The sequence below is a fragment of the Clavelina lepadiformis genome, chromosome 6 (assembly GCF_947623445.1).
Source record: "Clavelina lepadiformis chromosome 6, kaClaLepa1.1, whole genome shotgun sequence".
NCBI classification, from domain to species: Eukaryota; Metazoa; Chordata; class Ascidiacea; order Aplousobranchia; family Clavelinidae; genus Clavelina; species Clavelina lepadiformis.
Window position 1 is genome coordinate 2,628,752 of NC_135245.1, and position 22,794 is coordinate 2,651,545.

A 22,794-nucleotide genomic window follows, 5' to 3' on the forward strand; every position below is an offset into this window, starting at 1 on the left:
ACTACAGTGATATTGACAAGTCCCTCAGGAAACTACTATTCAGTTTATCTCTCCGAAAAAAACGCAACAAAAGCACAATTGAAAATACTCATGGATTCCCACGATATAAATACTTGACCGAGGCAGGTTGTAAGATGGTGACAGTCACTCCGCGAAGCTCGTATTCCGGCAAATGTACACATTATCATCAAACACTAGTGACGTAGGAAAAATTAGCGCAGTCGAGGAAAGAGGCAAAAAATTTTCACGGCTAAAGAAATTGATTCCTTTGAAAAACGTCCCCTTTACATTTCGGAATTTACGCAAACTTTGATGAATACGACGTCATCCCGCACGTAGTCACGTGAGTTCAGCAAAGCGTGAGAGACAAACCGTTGCGGCCCAAAAGCAGGATTAGCTCGCGATGTAGGCCTGCCCAGGAACGGCAGGTTTTCCTGCAATTTACAAAAATCGACTAGAAACGTACTTAACGACAAGTCATAAAACAATGACGCGTTTGACTACATGTTTGGAATTTCAATCGAATATCATCAGTTTGTAATGCATCGTATACGTCTTCAAAACTATCAAAAGTTACTTAAATTCACGCTGTATATATCGAAACCGTGCTTTTAAATATATGAAACCTCACCTTGCATGGGTTTGGACGCAAATTGTAAATGAAATCAGTCTTAGCCCGTGGGTCTTGACTCTGGTCGACGAGAATCAAATCCAGGCCGTGAGAGAAAGGCCACTTAAGGAGAGAGTCGTAATCGCCGGTGCACACACGAACGTAAAGAGACACAAACTCGCCTTTTGCTGGTGATGCAAAACATTTTGTTATCACGGCCGTTGGTTTTTAGAAGATAATGTCGGCTGCATCGCACTGCTAACGTTATTAACACAAAAAGACTCGTGAAAACAATTCTGTTTTTGAGATACAGCAAGTTGTTTATATGACGATTAAATCTTCTGTATAAAGAAGTCAACGCAACTTTCGATACAACCTTTGTTGTCCCCATTCGGCAGCAAAGACAGTGATAGTTTGTATTGATGACGTGCTGTATAAAATGGTGGGCTGTGGATGGCGATTTTTTTTCCAGATACAGCTTGGGCCATCTTGTTTTCCCATTCATCCACTTTCCATATCATTTCGGCTCCGAGTTTGTCCGAAATGGCCGACAACTTTTAATGCACAAATTCTTAACTTAATATTTTTCAGTACAGTAACGAAAAAATATATGCCTGTAGGCAGACATCAACCACCATAAACTGAAAGTTACTATCATAATTCTCGCTTGGAAATATTAGTACACCCATGCCTTGTTTTCGTGCTCAGCAATGACTTGCATGGAATTGGTCAAATTCGTTTCGTGCGTGGACAAGAGACTGCTATGATTTAGCACCCCTTCACAAAGAAGTTTGATATGTTGCTTCAAACATTCCTCCACGTGATCATTCAAAGCAGGTCTCCCGCCCTGGAATAGTTACAATGAAATCTTCGTCAAAAAATGATGAACAGCAACCTTTTTTGACACAAGAGAAAACTGAACGGGGAACAGAAACTAAATAACATTGGAACCGTTGATGGTAATGCTTGCGATTGATTACTTTGAATGTGCAACCAAGCTGGTTATAAGGGCAAGGTACATCAGCCATACTGCACTCTTCCGAAAGATGGCGCCCGATCTCCTCACGCGCTATATCCTGTCGAACGATAAATTGACTGTTAATAGGAGAATAAATAATTAATTAGACTACGTCATGATAAGTAACTTGGGGGTAATAAATGAACGAATTCAGCAATTTAACATGGTAGTAAACAACTCGTGTAAAGCTGTATTAGGCTTGTGCGTTATTGTTAATGCTTTTTTGGCAGTAAGATTGGTTTTAGCAAAGTTTCAGACAACACACTTTTCTAGCTTTATCCAGGTCGTTTTTTTCGCGCGGTTGACGGAAAATGGAATTCTTATCGTTTAAGTCATACGTGTCAAACTCCCGGCCCGCGGGCCACATCCGGCCCGCTTTACAATAAAACTTGGCCCGCAATGTTATTTTATACAATGAACTATTTCCGGCCCACGAGATCATTGTACAGTATAATTTACTTTTTTCAAGCAAGAACAAGATTATAACAAATCGCACAATACAGCAGTTGCCCCATCATACAATAGAATAAATCGATCTATTCCAACGCTCGTAATTTAGGCTGTTTTTTTCTTTATTGTTTCTTAATTCGTTAATTCTTTTGCTAGGAGATGAATGAAACATAATGATGTAAGATAAGAATAATCAAAAATAGCCCTGTCAAAAATCGTCAAAAACATCAAAAATTTGGTGTTGTATCGCTGCCTGTTTCCAATTCATGCACTCTTGTCACGAAACGTTCAATCAACTTTTATCCTTACGGCCCGCGGCGTTAAATAAGTTTTGAGTTTTGGCCCCTGTAACGATTGAGTTTGACACCCCTGGTTTAAGTGAATTGCCTTGATAGCACTTGACACGTAACAAAGTATGTCACGTGACCAAATTACAACAATATGTCTCTTGGCAACTGCCATCAAATACAATCGACTTTACCGCAACCTTTAATATGGCGTTTCTCTTGCTGATTTTCTGTTATAACAGCTTGAATCGGCGAGCGCACTTTAAACCAAAACTGGAATTACGGGATTATTTGTCTGAATGGCGCGTTTCACCGCAAAGGGCGATTTCTATGTAATACACACGCCTTGAAAACTACTCACCCTTTTACCACACGCTTTCGGGCAAGCTATGGGGAAGCGGGGGCAATTTTTCAAGTGTTCAATTTCCATTTCGGCTCGGACGTGACGTTTGCAAAACTCGCACGTGACCAACCGTTGCGGACAATCCACGCTGAGGTGGGCGTCCATGCTTCTCTTGGGACCACGGAAGTTGCATCCAAAGGCGCAAAGTTGTTCCACGTGATCACATACGTCATAATGATCCTGTTCAAAGAAAAATATTGTTTAAGCGATTTCTTTCAGGCGACGTTCGTGTAGTGCTTGTAAGATAATTTTATTCAGAATTCGCCACGAAAGCTTGCAGTGACGGTTTTCGCCTTGTTTTTATCATTATGGTTAACCAATTCAACCCTTGGTTAATTCGGCGGAGTCAATAACACTTTTCGTTACGATTACGCGATAACTGAGAGATTAAATGGACTAGCGCTGAAGTGACGTGGAACCACGTTTCAGCTATCTGTCCCGGCCTTCTTGCCTTGAAGTTTTGTAACCGTCCACTCCAAATACAGCCGCTATCCTTATATGGGCATACAAGTTCTAGATTATTGAGGTCAAATTGCAGTTTTTCATCAACCATCGCCTGCAATGTAAACGTTAAAGTTTATTGTTTTTTTTTCTTTGAAAAAGATGACTTGATATCGTTACGAAATTATGAAAAATTGGCTTAGATATGCAGAATTCTGTGAGGTCTTTTGCCGGAAAGTATAGAACAGCAAACACACCTCATCCCGAGTAAATCGCTTTCCGTCGGCAGGACAGACTCGCTTTCCACGGCATAAGTCAGCCAGGCAGCTGCTACAAACATGGTGGTCGCACTTTGGCAACGACACAGGATAGGAAAGAACCTTCAAGCAGGATGCACATAGAAATCTTAAAAAACAAGACTCGACATTAAATATGATTTTAACGTCAAGAAAAAGATTAAGAGAGTAGTTAAAGTTAAATTAGCTTTTAGTTAAAGTTTGATAATAATCATGAAGGTCAGTTAGCATATGTAGCGTTACGTCTAAACGTGTTTAAACACGCGTAGGCTATATAAAGAAACATGTTATCCTACAGTACAAGAAGGTCCTATTATAACTAATATTGAAAGAGAAGATTAAGCATGTTGAGGAAAAACTTTTTTTCAAAACTTTTATTGTTTTATTAACAACGTATAGAAAAAAAGTAAAATATTTTCTTTTCAGCCGTCTAAATGAAATGACTGACCTATTTTCTAAAGGAGTTGTAAATAGCTTCGCTGTAATAACTCCCTTCCACTCTTCATCTACATCAGCTTCATACGAAGAATTGATGGAGAATGGAATGGACAACTGACTCCCGCATATGCTAGAGTCTCTGGAATCACTGCTGCAAGTTCCACTGGAAACTGATCTACTCTTCTTGAATTGGAACCTTTTGCTTATGCTGGATGCGCGAGACGAAGTCATTCTTACGGGAAAGCGACCAAAACTCTGAGTTATCAAATCCCAAAGCCGCCTTCTCCACTTATGCGAACTTAGTGGTCGTGGACAGCAAAGTAAATGTTAAACGACTTTGGAATCACTTTAAGTTCCTATTAAATTCAAAGTGACAGTGGAATTAATATCCTTCAGTTTAACTAAAAGTACAAGAAAGGTTATGAATAATTTACAAGCCTTTGGTTCTGTTGCTTTTATTTCTTGTTTCTTGACGACAAGAGAATGCGGTTAATGTTATGAGCCAAACATTTCCAGATGGTATATAATTTAAGAGAAAAGAGTTATTTTATTTCATGAATTATTAAGCAGACATTACTGAGCCAGAAATTCAGATGAAGAAATTATTTTCAAGTTTGTGTTATAAACTACTTGTCACAGGAAATTGGAAAAACATCACGATAGCAAAGTTTCTGACTGTTTTTTCATTTATTTCCCGGCACCACCATTTTTTTCATTATCCTTGACACTTATTGAAATAGCTGCAATTTAAACTTTTCATTGTACAATGAAATGTAATAAGATTTTTATGTACTGTAGATCAAACAGTTTTGTGTTTTGATAAAATCGCCAGGGTCAAAAATCGATCAGTAACAGACTGTAAATAAATAGGTTTATACTCTACTTGTATTAAATTTGTTTTGATTGAAAATAGTTTACGTGTGGAATTTTTAAACCTTTCACGAGCATCTTTCACCTTACGTTCAGCTCAAACTTTTTTTGTTGAAATATGGTAATTTACCCAATTTTGAAGTATGAAATTATGTTACATATAGCTGCTACATATACTGTATTACGCCGTACAAAAGGCAAATGTCTATTGTGTTTATATATCAAGATAGCTTATTTGCGCAATGATCTGAAAAACGACTTCAAACATAAACTATCCACAGCCATCACTGAATGCTTTAATGCTCGATAAGATAGATTTGTGTTATTCGTTATTGGAAAATAGATTTTTCTTTCGTTAACTGTTATCAGTGTCATAACATCATGAATTCAAGAGCATTCAAGGAAATTCCATCTAGTTTTGTAATATTAACAGTTCTGTATGGTAGGTTACAAGTGTAACAAAGCCCTTGGTTGTTATTTTACAAGTTATAACTTATAACTGATTTCCATGTGATTATGTAAAGTAATTCGGGAAGGTAAACCGCACACTAAATATTGTTATCGTTTATTATAACCAACATTTTTTTGCTCCAAAATTAACACTTTTACTGGGTTGATTTTATGAAACCACAAAATGAAGTTTACTTAAACTTTTTAAAGTACATTGCAATCCCGTAACTTGCGTGGTGATGTCATAATACGGCTTAGTCTTTAAATTATATCTTTACAGTGGTTAAGTACGTTATGTTGTGATATCATCACGCGTATTGTGCTTAATATTTTCAAAGCTTACGACTTAAAAACGTGTTAGCCTAACAAAAAGAGCTAACTAAACTGTAAATACCAAAATTTGGATTAATTTTAAAGCATAGACATCACATTCTTTTCTTTGCGTCGTGCGATGAAGAAAAGACTCGAGGTGGCGCATCGAGTCGATGGTCACTAGGCAACAAGTTTGCTTTGGCAAATGTTTGTTTTGTTGGTCATTGTCAGTTGTCACACTTTCATGGGATACCGTTGTTATACGGACGCTATCAAACAGAAGAAAAGGTGTAAAAGCAGATGGTAATAATATTTATTTGTAGTGACGGTTTCTATTTGATTACTTGGTATTATCTTGTCGGAAGCCGTAGCTTGTTGGTTATTCTGTATTTACCAGTACGGTCACCTACCGTTTATTCTGATTTGAAACAGACTTTAGGTCATCAGGCTAATGTATGTCATGTCTTTTTGTACATACCGGTTGGCTTTATTTATGGCATAAGCATAGCTGCCGTTTGGGTAAGAAATTTTAGACTAGCACTTTACGATAGCCCGGACTACAACGTATGGCCGTTTTCAGCGAGACCTTGCGTGTGTCGTACAACCAAAAATGACAACTGAACGTGCGCAAAAATGCTCAAACGTACTTGATGTGCGCACTTAGATGTGCAGTTTACACATTTCCACTAATTCAGTCTTGAAATGAATTGAAAATTGGGTGAGTATAAGCTCTATGTCCAAGTCAATAAGTGCACCTAAAGTGTGCCATTGTAGCTCATGGAAAACAATATTGAGCGCACCCATGCCAAACTTTGCAGTCCAGAGTCTGTAGCCTAGCAAAATATTTTCCATTTTTCTTACAGTTCTTAATAACCTAATTTGTGTCGTCGCACGCTTCTTGTCTTTCATAACACTGATGTATCACTACAGCGCTTTTGTACCAAAAATAAGAAATCAAACCACATTGTCAATTTCTAAACACGACAAACCTTGAGTACAATAGTGAGTTAGCTAGTACTCTTTCAGTTGTAGCTAACTTGCAGAGAAAATATAAATATCACTGCAGTTTTATATTTATTGTGTCCCATTAAACATGTTAGGAAATTTCATACTTTCTATATTTGTATAGAAATATATATTTAGTTTTAGCTATATAGCTGGTTTCCGTATTTTTCGGGCCAAATTCATAAGTTTAATTTTACCAATTCACAGGTGTATGTGAACTTGTGAATTAAAAAAAATGAGTTCCCCGTCAAAGGGCATGAGAAGTAGTCACCTGATTGATGTCAATCAAAACTTAGGGCTTCTTTCCTCATCATATCGTCCGGGTGGAGACTTAACACAATGTCCGCAAGCAGTTGAGGTGCGCTCATATGAGAAGAAGTTGTTGCTTTAATAATTGACTTGTTAATAACTATTTGTACATATACATGACCTATAGACAATGTATATAACTTCTAAATGTAATGTATTTGAAATGTATATATGTATAAATATGGCAGCGAAGGAAATGTTAACTGCACTTTCTTTGCGTATTGCAACAAACATTCCACTGGTCGCTCACTAGCTTCTGCTTGATGCTAATCTACCTCATCTAAGGGTGTGATTATTGTTGATTAGTTATTGTCGTATAAATGACTTACATATTGCCAGACAAACACATGTATCAATCTTCCAGATTATTTTATTGATTTGACTGTCAAGGGCTATGGAAAGCCAAACATATGGGCATGGTCAATATAGCAGTAGTACGTTACTAATGCTTGACTTGTCAGTAAAAGATGAGGGTGAGAAAAGATTACATTTGCTTTTATTTTGGGCACAGTGACAAAGCATTTCTAGTAAAAATACGTTGTTCTAGTAAATGCTGAGCACGACCTACCTCGGGGTTTAATGTTAAGTTGTGCAACGGTTAATAATGATGTCACGAAATCACTGCTCAGTCAGCCGAGCTGATTAAATATCAAATCAGACACATTCATCGCATAAGTAATTGAACCATTGTGACGCAATTATCACACATGTATGTACTTCACAAGTTTATCAGAATTTTTATTGACTTTTTGTAGCTACAAGAACAAGTAAAGGCCTACAGGCGTGAACTGGCAAAAAAAGACGACCTCATTGCTGAACTTTCAACAGCGTATGCTCTTGTTTTCTTCCATTTCGTTTAAAAAATAAACTTAAATTGGAAGGATTAATTACTTTTAGTTATTCAACTGGGAATTATTCATTTAACACATGTATTTGACCTTCATAAGCAAAATAAAACTTCTTTTACTCTAACTCAAAGTTTTTACTTCTTTTGTTTTAGATCACCAAGAGGAGACAACAAAGATCTTTTAGATGTAATGGTAAGTGAAATTAAAGTTTGAGTCATTGAAAATTAAAGTTTCTGTTTTGAAAAACATTTTTATGCTTTCTTTCTGCAATGTAGTAGTGGTATAGTTGTGAGCCAGATAATTTTATCCATTGCTTGGTTTATACTCAGATGGATGCAACAACAAGGAATGATCGAACTACTCTTAACTTTGATAGACCTTGCTTATACATGGACCATCCACCTGCTGAACTCGCAGGCGCAAGGATGAAAATTGAAAATCTTACCTTTGAGGTATAAAGACAAACACCACCCTTCAATTTACCACCAAACAATAAATACCTGTTTAACTCCGTATGTTTACTTTGAAATCCATGCATAGTTGCGGGAACTTCAGTCAAAATTAGAATTGAAAGACAATTTCATTCATGAACTGAGATCTAAACTTAAACTGATGAAAGAAGACAATGCGAGGCAAACCGCTTTAATTCAGGTATGGTTGCAATACTAGGATGGAGCCCAATTTTCACAGTTGATGTTCAGCAAACTCTCTATATTCCAAAGAAAGCGCTGACTAAAACACAAATTAATTTTCTTCTTTTTCAGACTTTACGTGAACACGTCCACCAAGCTGAACACCAGTCAGGCACGCTGGAACATATCACTTCAAAAGGATCTGCTACAATTCAGACTTTGCAGCGAGAAAACAGAGAAGCTCAGGAGAAAATACTGGACTTGGAAGCTAGGCTTAGGTATTAACATTTGTATCATAATTAACAGACTTGTAATTCAGCATTTTGATGCTTTTTCTTCCATACGACTACATAAGCTTCAACATTTTTTGTATGATCTACGTCTGGCAGAAATCATGCGCTTGTTAAAGAAGGAACCGAGCAGGAAGTGGAAACTTACAAGCGGAAATATCATGATGCAGTCTGCCACATTGGTGATGCCCTTAACACAGATACCAGCGCTGGATGCTTGGAAAATGCCGTCGAAATTCTCGTTGAAAAGGTTTTATGATTAATAGTGATATTTGTTTTTTTCTTGACTTGGCACTTGTATGACTAAGCTCATATACGACAGTGTCTATAACAGATGGACTAGGTAAAGTAGTAAAGTAAAGTAAAGTAGTCCATATCTGATAATATAACAATCTTGGGTAACATAGATTTTTAAGGTAAGTCTTGGCCTTGAGTGTTTAACTTGGAATAAATGCTTTGTTGGTGTAATAATTTTACTTACAAAGTGTACAAATTTTCCAACGCACTACGTGTACACAGGGTAGAACCTTGTGTCAAGACAATCTGCTCTTCGAAAGCAAGATTAAGACCTTGGAAGACGCCTTAAATGCTCACAACCTTGAAACTAAGGCCAGCCGCGAAACCATTATGAGGCTGGTGTCTGAAGTGGGAAAAGAACAGAAGAATATTTCCGAGGCATCAAACACGCTGGAAAGATTTAGAAAGGTGGCACTCAGTCAGTTATGTAACGGTTTATGACTTAAAGGTGTATAACTGTGGTTTCTGTTGTAGGAGAGAGATGATGCATTGCTTGATAAAGACAGCATGTCTCGTGAGCTTGATATTCTGAAGGAAAGAATCCTTGCAAATGACAAAACATGGGCTTCATCTCGCGAAGAGCTTACTCAAACTGCGACAAAGGTGCCAAATAAAACATGTTTAATTCTTTTAAATCTGCCTGTTTTATAAGTGCAATTTTCTTTTTTCGTAAAGGCAAGCATGCTTTCAGAAGATCTAAAACGGCTGGAATACGAAAGAAATCTTGCAACTAACGAATTCAGAACTTTCCGAGAATCAATGGCAAAGGTGAAGTTTTTTTTAAATCGCGCTAGGTGTGAAGATTGGATTCAACGTCTTTCTACCATTTTTATATTTACGTTTTCAGATCTTGAGTGATCCTTATGTTGAAGTTGAGGCGAGGGAAGACGCCATCAAAGATCGCATCAGAGAGTTGGCAGCCAGTGAAAGAGAAAGAAAATCGGTCCAATTTTAAAATCTATGTTCATTATCATTTATATACTGTAATTATAATGGCGGTTAAATTGTATTTAACAAAACGGTACCTAGCACATTACCAACTGGCAACTAAGCAACAAAATATTTCATAAAACTTGTGTTGTTAGTTATTGCACATTTAAAACTGCCCTAGTTAGTTAACAAGTTAATTAGTGACTAAACAGCGTATGTCACCTTATTAAATGCAATGTCATTGTCAACAGCAAGTTGATATTTTGGAGGAAAAAGTGACACATTTAAATAATCAGCTGGAGAGACAATGTGAGCTGCATCATGACTCGATAAGAAGAGCAAAGAATGCCGAGCGATCCACCTTCAGCAACGAGGATCGACTTCGGGAGCTGGAGAATGAACTCGCTTCAGCCGATGTGATCCGCGATACTTTGCGAAGAGATAAAGAAAAGGTTAGTCAGTTAAAGCTCTTTAAATATTGACGAGTCTAAGATTGTTAATCACCACATGACTGGTTGCCATTGACTTGCTCATTTGCTTTTCATAAAATATCTTGTTTTAAATAGAAAAACTAAATTTCAAACTTAATAAAAGGTATTAGTAAGAAAAAAACTGTACACAAAAGCAAAGCATGGAAATTGTGATGTCTACCGTGCTCGAATAAACTTGTGGCGTAGACTAACCCAGAATCTATTAGTTTTACTCCAATCGTCTATTTCAACAGTACTTGGCATTCCTGCAACAAATGGCATTGGCAATGCGTATGGACGAGGTAGCTGCCGACCTCGGCTACGATTTCAACACGGACGTGCTCATCGCAAGAGCTAGTCAACTGTCGAAACTGGAATCAGACGCACTGGTTGAAAAGACTTCGTCAAATTATAATCTTCATAGAAAGGTAAAGTAACAATTGTCTGATTGCTTCACAATAGGTATCCTTTTACAGCCATCCTCTATTTCGTTTCATCTTGTTCAATTGAAGGAAATCTATTGTCTCCGGGCGTGTTTCACATAACTGTAGTTCAACAAACATTTGTATGTACAGTTTATACAAAACCGAGCCAGCATTTTTGCGCTTCAACGCACCGAATCGATAGATTTGAACAGATTGGTGAATTTCTCAATGCGTTACAAATATCTCAGTCAAATTTAATTTTAGTATTGGTGCGTTTTCAACTCAAAAAGGCATTTTTAATCAAAGTTGTACGGACTTTTAACACATGTTAATGACAGGGATAAAGTGTTAATGACTGGGATAAAGTCTCGAACACCGCAAACTTACAGGCATAAAAACAATTGTGTTAATGGTTAGCAAACTCATGAAGTCTTTAAAGAGTAAGGGAAAATATCTTTGCCTAGGTAAAGGCACTCAAGGAGCAGTTGAAGAGCAAGGAGCTACACATGGAATTGATCCGAAAGAAGATCGGGCAAATGGAGGAGAAGAATCAAACCCGAACCGCTTTGGCAATCGATCGTGATGATGCGATCGTCACGGTTCAGAAGTTACAACGCAAGGTGGAACGGCTCAAACATGCGCTGGGCGACGAAAGGGTCAACGTTACCCAGCTGAAAGCCCAGCTGGCAGAAACCCATCAACTCAAAGTGAGCATCCGCTGGAAGTTTTGTTTTTTATATCTATTGATTTAGTTTTACGGCGTTCTTATCAACTTTTGAATTGAAAGGTTGTCAGTCTTTGCCTGCATTTTATTCCGCGAGCAATGTTTATCGCTGAGCTTGTTTCAGTGCTCGATGATTCCAGGTGACTATTTTCAACTTCTAAATTTAATCTTGCTGCTTGTAGACGGTCACGCTTGAACAACGCCGTAAAATCGACGAGCTTGTCAACAACGTTGGAAAGTTATCGACGACAAAAGAGCGTCAGCGCCATAAGCTGTCGACTTTGAAACGGGATCTTTCGCTGACCGAGACGAGTGCCGGTCAGAACAGTACCAGGTTAAGGTCCCAGTTGGACGCAGTAACCGATGATTTGAAGTCAACCAAAACTCTATTGGATGAAGTCACACGTCGAGAGAAACAGGTTTACTTGATCCTTTGACTTTTTGAATTTAATTTTCTTGGTAAAAAAAACTACCGTATTATTTGGCTATTTTAGGTGGTTTTGCTTATTTTTCTGTTTTTGGGATTTTTCAAGCTCGTCGATTTCCGGGAGGTAGTAGCCCGGATGTTGGGTCTTGACGTCACCACGCTGGCAATACCCGATTACGAGGTCATCTCGCGCCTCGAAAAGCTCATCCGAAATCACCACATCGGAACGGCAGCTAACACTGCGTTGGATCGCTCGCTAGATGCCATGAGCACAAGGTTCAGAGCTGGATACGAATACGACAACAGGTACAACACGAGTCCACATCCACCGCCCGTGGATGCCAGATATGGAAGAGAGAGGAGCTCCAGCCCAAGAAGACATCATCATCATCATCCCAGATCCCGGTCTCCTTCGCCGAAGAGATATTAAAAATCTTCTGACCCTCAATCCTCTTCTGTCATTTGCTGGAGATGCTTAGCGCGTAGTTTTCTGCGTTTCAGGGTAACAACTAAATGAACACAATCGCATGTTTTCACACTCGCATTTTTATACGGTTGTTATAGAGAATCGGCGGCTCGATTTCGCACAAGAAAAAAATTTATTTCCAAATCTACTTCGATCCTCTCGCAGAAGCATTTACCAGATAATTATCTTTGCCTAATCATTTTTACTAAGCGCGCTTTTACTTTATTAAATTCTTGTTGTAGGATATAATGGCTTCCTATAGTCACCATTTACTGAGTGTTTGTTTTCAGTATGGTGTGTAGATAAATAGAATATAGTCACTGTACAAATTTGCACGCTTACTGATTTATTTGAAGTACTGTATTTGCGTAGTTTTCAGTATTCAATCCTTCATCACACAGTTGCTTGTATACACACTATAGTTTTGGTTGAAATATGCCTACATCAATCGTATTGTTTTTTTTTAACTTTATGGCATTTTTGTATGAAATTTTGTTCAAGTTGCTGAATTGGAAATTTAATCGCGTTTGAACGCACAACCACACGATTTCTTTTTTTAATATTTTTTTATTTTTTGTAAAACTGTAGGTTTATTAACCGATAATCATGCACAAGAGGATGGTTTAATTTTAAATCTTGGAAAAGTTATTTCGTAAAATTCTCAGACATTTGAATTTTCACTGATGCTGCTATCAAAAAAATCTTGCAGCAAGACGTTTTCGTTTTATGCATTGTTTCCAAATTAATTCCCTGAGAGCGTGCACTTATATCTTGTTCTTGTAGCGATTAATGTGCTTGTAGCGTTTTGTACAGCTGTCTTTAAACGTCTGTTAGCTTCACTGAATAGTCCTTACTCAATTGAGTGAAATAATTAAAATAGAACAATAGATCATTAAAAATATAAAACTACAATCAATCGTTATGAAGAAAAAGCACGGTTCAGTTTTAGTCCTTTCAGGATTCCAGGTCGATTCAAACCATTACGACGAAATCTAAGACGACCCAACCAACGTCTGACGGCTGTGAGTTGAAAGGTGCTAGGGTTGGAATATCGTTTGGTCCAATTGTCTTCAGTTGATTTGATCGACCACCTCCTTTCAAAATGCCAGGCCATTGGACCGTTCCAATCTTTCACGAACTCTCGGTGAAGTACGACGTCGGTGTCCTGATGACTACTGTATATACTGGTTCTACGTCTGCTAAGAAAGCAGTGTTAATGTAGCCTTCAGCATACTCGAGGAAATTCGACGATTAAACAAAACTTAAATTAAATATGGAGATCTTCTGTCACTTTTATCAACTACAAATATTTAGAAAAACTTAATTTGGAAACACTCTCAACATAGGCCTAACAGCATCAGACCTCAGCTATACCTCAAGGCAAGATGCAAAACAAAAGCCTTGGCTACAGTTATTTGATATAAATTATAAAGCATGTAGTTTGATTGTATAACAATATCTAATATTGCTGAAAGCGTTGTCAAATTCGAAAGTGGTTGGGCTTACACTATGATGGTTAGCATTATATTTTCGCTCTACGACAAGCAATGAAAGGTTGAAAGTAACGTACCGCTGGTTCAACTGATACAAAGACGAGTAGGCTACTTGCGAAAGCTTATCCTTAAAAACACAAGCCTGTTTGTAAATGCAGTGTTTGAAGTCTACATACTAAAAATTCAGTCGATTGCCTCACTGAGGTTGTTACGGTCACGGTCAAAGCCACACAATTTGCGCTCAAACCCCATATTCATTTAAAAAACGATTTTAATTCTCTTTTTGGTACATTTTTCTTTAATTTTTAACACGATTTTATTTTCGCAATCTCGATTCTCATCGGTCAGTTTTGCTTCGCACGTGCTTGCGATCAAATTGCTTTTGAAGTTTTGCATTTTAGTTTCCACCAAACGCTAAAAATGAAATTTTTTTGGTATTTTCATTTCGCGCTCTCTGGAAAGAACACACCAACCTTCGTCAGGAGTCGGAGCGACATATCCGATGAGTCATTTGTACAGCTTGCTATGTATGAAGGTGCTATGCTATGTATGAAGGTATGCGTGTAGCGAAAAACAAATCGACGATAGAACAAACACTAATTGAAATTATGTAACCTTAAAAAATGTTCCACCTAATGATGTGTACGGTTTCTTTTATACAGAATATGTAGAAGCGTTCACTTGTGTATAATTTGAATTATCAACAGTTTGATATTCAAGCTTAGTTCTCGCCATGTTACTGTATCCTAATCTTTAGTAAAGTTGGAATATATTACGATGTCAATGCAGACCGGATTTTATAATTTGCAACATCAAGCTCGTACTATCGCACTGTCTCTGCGACCAGGGTGTTATTCATAAGCATGTTTGGAAATGTGAGAGGTTCCGCAAAATCATTTTGCAGTTACCTACAGGTAGTCGTTTATCATAAACCTACACTTCCTGCGTGTTAGCAATGCGGGGTTTTCAGTTGCTGTGCTTTAACAAATTTCGTGTTGTAATGAGAGCAGGCAGGATGCTGATGTATACTACAGACGTTTTGTGGAGACTGGTAATTTGGTTAACTTATGGGAAAGAAGAATTCTAGGTGCATTCTAGGCCAATTTCAATATAACCAATCACATTATACCAGCTGATGGTTTTGTTAACTTCTTAGGCATTTTGTATTTAGCCTAGCACGTTTAAACGAAACTGCTTATTGAGCTTGAAGGAAATATGCAATTACAAAGCGCTTTAACTCTGTTTTCGGGTTTATTGGAAAACTTAGTTTTCTCTGGAATATCACTTGGTTGGCCGTCGTTGCAGTATGTACTTCAACAAGAAGGTTATTTTAGCTACCTTTGCGACGAGACAAACAATAACCACACAATAATCCGAAACAATACAAAAAGAGGCTGTAGTGAAAGTGAGGCAAGTTTTAATTTGGTTTTCACTTTATTTGTATTCTGTCTCTTTATGTCCAGTTTCTTGGCAGGCTATTTGCTCGATCGTTTTGGGACTTGGATCGAACGTAGTTTTGGTACTTTCTTACTCACTTTGGGTTGTTTATTGCTGGCCGTATCAACACCTGCTACTTCCTGGCTGCTTTATCCAGCTATGATATCGATTGCAATTTCTGGCTATACTTTGTTAATAAGTAATACTCAAATAGCAAATCTGGTTGATGTTAAAGCAAGAGGTTTTGTCATAACTCTCCTGGCTGGCATGTTTGATTCCGGTGCCGTCGTATTTTCAGTGATGAAACTAGCTTATGAAGCCGGCTACAGTTTAAAAGCCATCCTCCATATTTACATTTGGTGTACGTTTTGCACCTGGTTTAGAACGTTTGCTTTGATGCCTAAACAACATATTCCATTCCCATTGCCAAAAGCGAAACTGCGTTATGGCTGGGAGGAATGGATTTGTTTTAAAAAGTCGTACGACAAAAGCGAAACTGATCCAATCCTTGACACACCTACAATAAATGACGACTCAGCCGCAACCAACATCACTCAGATTGATACGGCATTTAGTGACTGTTTGAAAAACTTGCTTCTCTGGACCAACGCTTTTCACATTTGCATCATCTCGTTTAGGGTAAATTTTTACTTCGGGACATTTTTAACTTTGATTGAGATCTCAGAGGACCCCAGCAACATTAGCAACCTCACAAATATATTCGGAATTATGCTGTTCTGCGGGTTTATAGTTGCTCCTTTAAACGGTCTATTGGTTGATGGTGTCATCAAGCATTCAAAAGCAAGAAATGTTCCTGACAAGATAAGCTTACTCCGGGCTTCCTTTGCTTCAATGTTGACAACAAGCTCTTTGGCAATAACTCTATCCGTTTTTATTGTCGTTGCTAACTCGATCCTTTCGTTTGTGTTCCAACTTTTAACGCGGTCTTTCGTTTACGGAGGCACCACAACGTTTTTAGCAATGCACTTTCCACAAAAACACTTTGGAAAACTGTTTGGATTAACGTATTTCATCGTTGGCACAGTAACCTTGTTGCAATATGCCTTGTTTAAATTAGCAACCGCTGTCGATCCAACGTTCTACTTTATCAACGTTGGACTTCTGGTTGTTGTTTGCCTTACTTTGGTTCATCCGTTGATGTTGTTTTTCCTGCAACAGAATAAATAAATGTGTGCGAGGATTTTACGATAATGTTGATAAATTAACGTTTAGCGCATGTGGTCGACAAATAGCGCTATTTGCAAATCGTCAGGTTTTTGAAGATCTTTTCTTACATCAATAAAAACGATAGAGATCAGTTTCATTAATTGTTCTTTAAGAAACTTATGGATTGTTATGTTAGGATTTCCGCATAGCTCAGTGGCAGTCTTGCGTTGACTCGTTAAATTCGCATACAAATAAATTAACCAATCTTGCTCACTATTTTCAATATGTCGTGGCAAAGTTTTAGTCTATCTTGTGTAAATAAAAGACAACATAAAGAAATGCAACATGAATATTATAGGATCAGAATCTAAGTTACATTTTCAGATGAAGGAAATCCTTCATTTGCACGACCTAAAACTCGGCAAGAATTCTTCATTGCTCAAGTCCCATCTATTGAACTGGGTGTTTGTGCATTTTCCAATCGAGACATTGTTTAAAATTTTTAGTGGTTTTACGGGAATATGTGGGATTGTTCACCAGGACCACGCGTCGATGCCACTGGTCAAAACTGAATATGTCGCCGACCAACATTCGGCTCTCGTCGTCCAATTTTTACCTGCGGCGGTGATTGAATGAGTGTTCGTAAGCCTTGACCCCGGATGTCATCCTGGGCCATGCACCAGTTCCCTTCTCCCAGTCTGTAGCCTTATTACTTTAATTGCCGCTATGTTGAATCGATCGCAACTACTCCAACAGTGAACCCATAGCCACCTTCTTTTCCGGACATTTGGAAACAGGAAAAACCCCGGCTTGACATTCGCCAGCATCGATGCTGACAACCAACTACCGATTGGGTGTGTCACTTAAAGGTTGCCACGGTCCCAACACCGACCTTCGCTTATGACTGTTTACGAATTCATGAAAGCACTTCCATAGACTCCCCTGCAGAGTCAGGGGAAAACCTAAAAATCTCCAGTGAGACGAAATTACGAATTAGTGCGGTAACACCAATTAGCTGATACCAATTAAGAACTAAGTTTCGTAGCAAAATCGGGGAAAAGCCTTTACCCTACAGTGGGTACATTGGCTGAAAATGATGATGATTAACGGATTGTAAGTTAAATGCAACAACAAGGGTTTAATTTTAAAACCTTCAATAATTTCAGAAACCACATCATTATCTGAAACTGAAAAGAGTGAAAATAGAACAAAGTTTGTAACAATTTTGATGTTAGAAGTATCCCATGAAACATGATGTTAATAACTATCGTTATTACACATAATGAAATGGAAAAGTTTTACGAACATATATATCCGTACGTTACCATAAATCACACCATCTCTTACGCATAATGTAGGCCTACCAGAATAATTTGAAAACGGAACATATAGAGTTACTATTACAATAAAAACTTTTGACTCCGCGTAATGCTTCTTACAAGAAAATGTGAAAGATATGGAAGTTCCGGAAATCTCTTTGCAGTAACGAATGAGACAATCGTTCGTGACTCTTGCTTGCTTCCTATATGTTAACTTTAGCAATGCGGTGTTCTCGGTCTCAGGCAATCTTATGCTCTAACACACATTTCACTTTGTAACGCGAGCAGACAGTTCATTGATAATTTCAGCAGGAAGGCCTATGAGTTTCGTGGATGAGTGTTTTGGGTTAGGATTTGTGGAAAAGCAAAGATTATTAAAACTGATAACAGCTTGAATATTCGTAAAATCCCAGCAGCCGGGCGTAAATAAATTTCGTATACTTTTGTAGATGGCATTTTTAAAATGAAACTGCCTTGCACATTAAGGAAATATGAAAATACAAAGCGCTTTAACGCTAATCACTGGTTTGTTGGAAAGTTAGTTTTTTTCTAGAATATTACTGGGTTGGCCATCACTGCGGTATGTTCTTCAAGTGGAAGGTTATTTGTCCTATCTTTGCCAGGAAACAAACAAAAATTTCACTGCCCACAACCGTTCTGCGAAAGCGTGTAATGAAAGTAAAGCAAGTTTTAATTTGATATTCACCTTATCATCATTCCTTCTTCATTTGTGCAGTATATTGGTAGGCTATTTACTAGATCGTTTTGGGACCTGTATCGAAATTGTGTTATGGCTGGGAGGAATGGATTTGTTTTAAAAAACCGCACGACGAAACCGAAACTGATCTAGATGCGCTGACCATAAATGATGAGTCACCCCTTACTGACTATCAGGAAGTTGACATGGGATTTAGTGACTGCTTAAAAAACTTGCTTCTCTGGACCAACATATTTCATATTTGCATCATCTCGTTTAGTGGGAATTTTTACTTCGAGACATTTATAGCTTTGATTGAGATCTCAGAGGACCCCAGCAACATTAGCAACCTCACAAATATATTCAGTAACATGTTACTTTGTGGATTTGTGACTGCTCCTTTGAACGGTCTATTGGTTGATGGTGTCAATAGGTGTACAAAAGCAAAGTATGTTCCGAAAAAATAGGCTTGCTGCGGGCTTCTTTTGCTTCAATGTTGACGACAAGCGCTTTCGCAATATTACTTTCGGCCTCCATCATTATTCCAAGCTCATACGCTTCGTTGGTATTCGAAGTTTTAACTCAGGTTTTTGTGAACGGAGACATTCCAACGTTTTTAGCAATGGACTTTCCACAAAAACACTTTGGAAAATTGTTTGGCTTAACGCTTTCCATCGTGGGCGCAGTGAGCTTGTTACAATATGCCTTGTTTAAACTGGCAATTGCTGTCGATCCAACATTTTATCATATCAACGTTGGACTTTTGGTTGCAGTTTGCCTTACTTTGGTTCATCCGTTGATGTTGTTTGTGAAACAGAAGAATTAAGGGTATGAGGTAGCATTTTACGATTATGTTGTAAACTAGCTGGAACATTTAACCGAAACATATCGCTTGTTTCAAAATAACAGCTTCTTAATTGTTCTTGTCAACACTCACTTATTAAGGTTTTTAAATAAAGTCCGTGAAAGCATATCACGATAGAAATTTACATTAAGATGAAAGATTTATTTTATTGGCATTGATTTTACTGATATTTACTTCAGTTTTCAAGGTGCTATTTAGCTATTTAAAACTGACAAGGAATCCGCGCTTGCTTAACTGAAGAACTTAGTTTTTGTATTAAGTGTAGAGTAATTGTCATGTGTTTTTTTTTGCAATTTAGGTTGCAGCTATAAAACCTGTCCTTTATTTATTGAATACGAGACCTTTAATTTCCAATCCAAATTGAATCGCCATTAAAATATGACTGTGGAGAACGACCTCAGATGAAATTCAATGAACTAATAACGGATTCTACATATAGGCATTGTTTTCAATAAGCATCAAAACCTTGATATAATGACCAGTGTTTATGCATAAAGTTTAATGACATTTGATTTCAGTGAACACATAACACAATATTCACGTCACGATGACACATAAATTTGGTGACAGTCATTTCATATAACGTTGTCGATAAATTTCGCTAATATCATGCCAGGAGTTGTGACAATCACCTGAAGTCAACATATATATGCAAAAAAACTTTATGAGCGATTAAACACAAACCAGATGCAAGTTAAGATCAACACAATTTTATTCCTTCTTGTAAGGACAACAACAATGGATGAACTAAAGTAAGGCAGGCTACAACCAGAAAAGAATAATTGATGAAGTAAAACGTCGGGTCGACTGAGCTTGCCAGTTGGAATAGGGCATATTGCAAAGAGCTAGCTGTACCAGCAATGGCAGTGGTAAGTCCATATAACTTTCCAAAGTGTTTTTCTGGGAAGTGCATTGCCAAAAATGTGGTGTTGCCACCATACACAAAAGCCCTGGTAATAACTAAAAAGGCAAACGAAGCGTATGAGCTTTGAGTGATGACTGAGACCGATAGCAGTATTGCCAAAACACTGGTCATTAGCATTGAAGCAAAAGCAGCCCTAAGCAAGCCTACTTTGGTAGGAAGACTCTTTATTTTAGAAAACTTGATGACACCATCAACCAATAGACCGTTCAACGGAGCAGCTATAAACCCACAGAGTAGCATAATTCCGAATACATTTGTGAGATGACTACTGTTACTAGGAGATTCAAAGCTATCAATCCAAGTTATAAATGATCCGAAGTAAAAATTAATTCTTAGCGATGTAGTGCTTAGGTGAAACGCGTTGGACCAAAAAAGTACTTTTCTCAAGCAATCTCCAAACGTTGTTCCAACTTCTTGAATGTTGGCAGCGGCTGATTCGTCGTCTGTTGTGAAAATGTCAGGGTCTTCAGTCTTATCGTACCGCTTCTTAAAACACACCCATTCTTTCCAACCATAAAAGAAATTTTTGGTCGTTACTGAAAACGGAATTCTTTGGCTTGGCATTAGAGCAAATGTCCTTAACCAGGTAAAAAGCGTACACCAGGCGTAGACATGAAAAACATGTTTCAAATCGTAACCAAAGTCATAAGCTGACTTTATTATTAAAAACACAACAGCACCGGAATCAAATATACCATTTAAGAAAGTAATAATTAAGCCCCTTGTCTGAGAACCAGCCAAATTTGCTACTGGCATATTGCTGATCAGAAAGGTAGATCCAGAGATTCCCATGAATATCATTGCTGGATAAAGTAGCCAGGAAGTAGCAGGTGTTGATACGGCGATCAATATACAGCCCAAAGTGAGCAAAAAAGTACCAAAACTTCGCACGATCCAAGTCCCAAAACGGTCGAGTAAATGTCCCTCAAAAACGGCAAATATGCATAAAGAAAATAACGATAAGGTAAAGACCAAATTAAAGCTTTCTTCACTTTCTTCACAAACTTTTTCTGTACGGTTTTGGAGAGTGTGATTACCGGTTGTTTCATCGCAAAGGTAGCTAAAATAACCTTCCCGTTGAAGAACATACTGCAGTGATGGCCAACCGAATATTATTCCTGCAAAAAACAGATTTTCCAAAAAAGCCGTAACCAAGGTCAGAGCGCTTTGAATTTCCATAGCCTACTCCTTCAATCTATAGCTGTGTATAAAAATAGCATTTCTTGTAATGTATAAAACTCAGAATGGCTTTTGGAGTCGCGGCCAGCACGCATTAAAACCTATCATACTTTTTTAACTGTCTATGTACTGCTTGTGAACTGAAGTGCGAAGTTTGGTTTATATCTTTATAGTTTCAAAAAAGAAAGTTTACTCACACAAGTTTACATTCAAGAAGCTTGCGGCCAATGCTACGTGCTAAAACCAAGTCTTTACACTTCCCAGCGCGGCGAAAACGGTTGTATTTCGTTTACACTAATCGTTAAATGTAAACTAGCCTGTACAGTGTACAATTGGACTTGCTCTGGAACCTTTAATCCGTATAAAATTTATGTTATCTTTCAAAACAGAGTGATGTAAACAGCAAGGCATTCAGAAAACGAACACTACATATAGAGCAAAGAAACTGGCGATAATTTCATATTCACACTTTTCGAGTTATCCTTAATTGTTAAATTATTAGAACTGGGGATCCAGATGAAATTTCCCAACACTATGAATCTGATATCTGCCTTATCATTTGGTACAAACTATACACAGCGTCGCTTTAGAATGAGATACCGGTAAATCAGCCACTTTTATATAACTGTGTGCGGGTGTGACACGCATTGTGCCATTGGTTTGTTTGCAACAAAAGATTAATATGAAGTCAACCATTGGCACAATGCCATGGATTTTACGTTTTATTTGACTCGAATTCCGACGTAATCATGTGATAAAAAGTTGAATGAAACGTGAGCTACAATAATGAAATTTCAATAAAATGTCTTATCTAACGTGGCATATAATGTTTGTTGTTTTCGTGAAGTAATTTCGCTCTCACGATTATTACTTTGCAAATACCAGCAGTAACTTTTTGCTTAAGCTTATGTAACTGTGGTGATTGTTTTGCTATCTTCAAGTTAACCACATCTGTGGGCCCAAGGCCTAGCCTAGCCTACGTGGTATTTCTAGCGCCCATGGACTAATTCAATTTGTCTTGTCACAATACTACTGTCATTATAGTTATTATTGAAGAGTACAATTAAGCGTCGTATTTATTTTGCGCCAATGGGAAAGCCTAAATTACGTAAACGTTCCTTGAGATCTAAAGTTTGGCGTTTTTGCCCTAAAGGTATTGCTTAAAATCGCCTCCATGGTTTTAGCTATGAACAGAAAATTTTCAATCAAACGTTTTATTTAATAACACACAATTCAAAAACCTGTTTATTTTAAATTTGTGGGTGGTCTTCTTTCATTTATTATCGCTTAAAATTGTTTGTATAGAATTTGAAA

At 37.7% G+C, this 22,794-nt stretch overlaps 4 protein-coding genes across 4 annotated transcripts; 2 read left to right on the forward strand and 2 right to left on the reverse strand.

The window, feature by feature from the left end:
- Window positions 1-10: 10 nt before the first annotated feature.
- On the reverse strand, window positions 11-4,263 carry LOC143462024 (TNF receptor-associated factor 4-like). Its single transcript, XM_076960020.1, has 9 exons — window positions 3,954-4,263; window positions 3,467-3,614; window positions 3,220-3,324; window positions 2,727-2,948; window positions 1,591-1,686; window positions 1,302-1,457; window positions 987-1,164; window positions 632-798; window positions 11-434 (listed from the first exon to the last, which is right to left on the reverse strand). The coding sequence occupies exons 1-9, from the start codon at window positions 4,172-4,174 to the stop codon at window positions 285-287; spliced, it is 1,443 nt and encodes a 480-aa protein (XP_076816135.1). The 5' UTR covers window positions 4,175-4,263; the 3' UTR covers window positions 11-284.
- Window positions 4,264-5,756: 1,493 nt separating this feature from the next.
- On the forward strand, window positions 5,757-13,237 carry LOC143463140 (coiled-coil domain-containing protein 170-like). The gene is made up of 17 exons (XM_076961524.1): window positions 5,757-5,878; window positions 6,788-6,938; window positions 7,645-7,718; window positions 7,890-7,929; window positions 8,067-8,189; window positions 8,278-8,388; window positions 8,502-8,647; window positions 8,759-8,909; window positions 9,179-9,364; window positions 9,431-9,559; window positions 9,632-9,724; window positions 9,804-9,899; window positions 10,138-10,338; window positions 10,611-10,784; window positions 11,246-11,488; window positions 11,688-11,924; window positions 12,039-13,237. The coding sequence occupies exons 2-17, from the start codon at window positions 6,816-6,818 to the stop codon at window positions 12,360-12,362; spliced, it is 2,451 nt and encodes an 816-aa protein (XP_076817639.1). The 5' UTR covers window positions 5,757-5,878; window positions 6,788-6,815; the 3' UTR covers window positions 12,363-13,237.
- Window positions 13,238-14,923: 1,686 nt separating this feature from the next.
- On the forward strand, window positions 14,924-16,770 carry LOC143463335 (equilibrative nucleobase transporter 1-like). Its single transcript, XM_076961802.1, has 2 exons — window positions 14,924-15,296; window positions 15,366-16,770. Exons 1-2 carry the CDS (start codon window positions 15,107-15,109, stop codon window positions 16,514-16,516), a joined length of 1,341 nt encoding a protein of 446 aa, XP_076817917.1. The 5' UTR covers window positions 14,924-15,106; the 3' UTR covers window positions 16,517-16,770.
- A 3,017-nt stretch (window positions 16,771-19,787) lies between these two features.
- Window positions 19,788-22,032, reverse strand: LOC143463336 (equilibrative nucleobase transporter 1-like). The gene has a single exon (XM_076961803.1). The coding sequence runs from the start codon at window positions 21,478-21,480 to the stop codon at window positions 20,077-20,079; it is 1,404 nt and encodes a 467-aa protein (XP_076817918.1). The 5' UTR covers window positions 21,481-22,032; the 3' UTR covers window positions 19,788-20,076.
- Window positions 22,033-22,794: the final 762 nt, after the last annotated feature.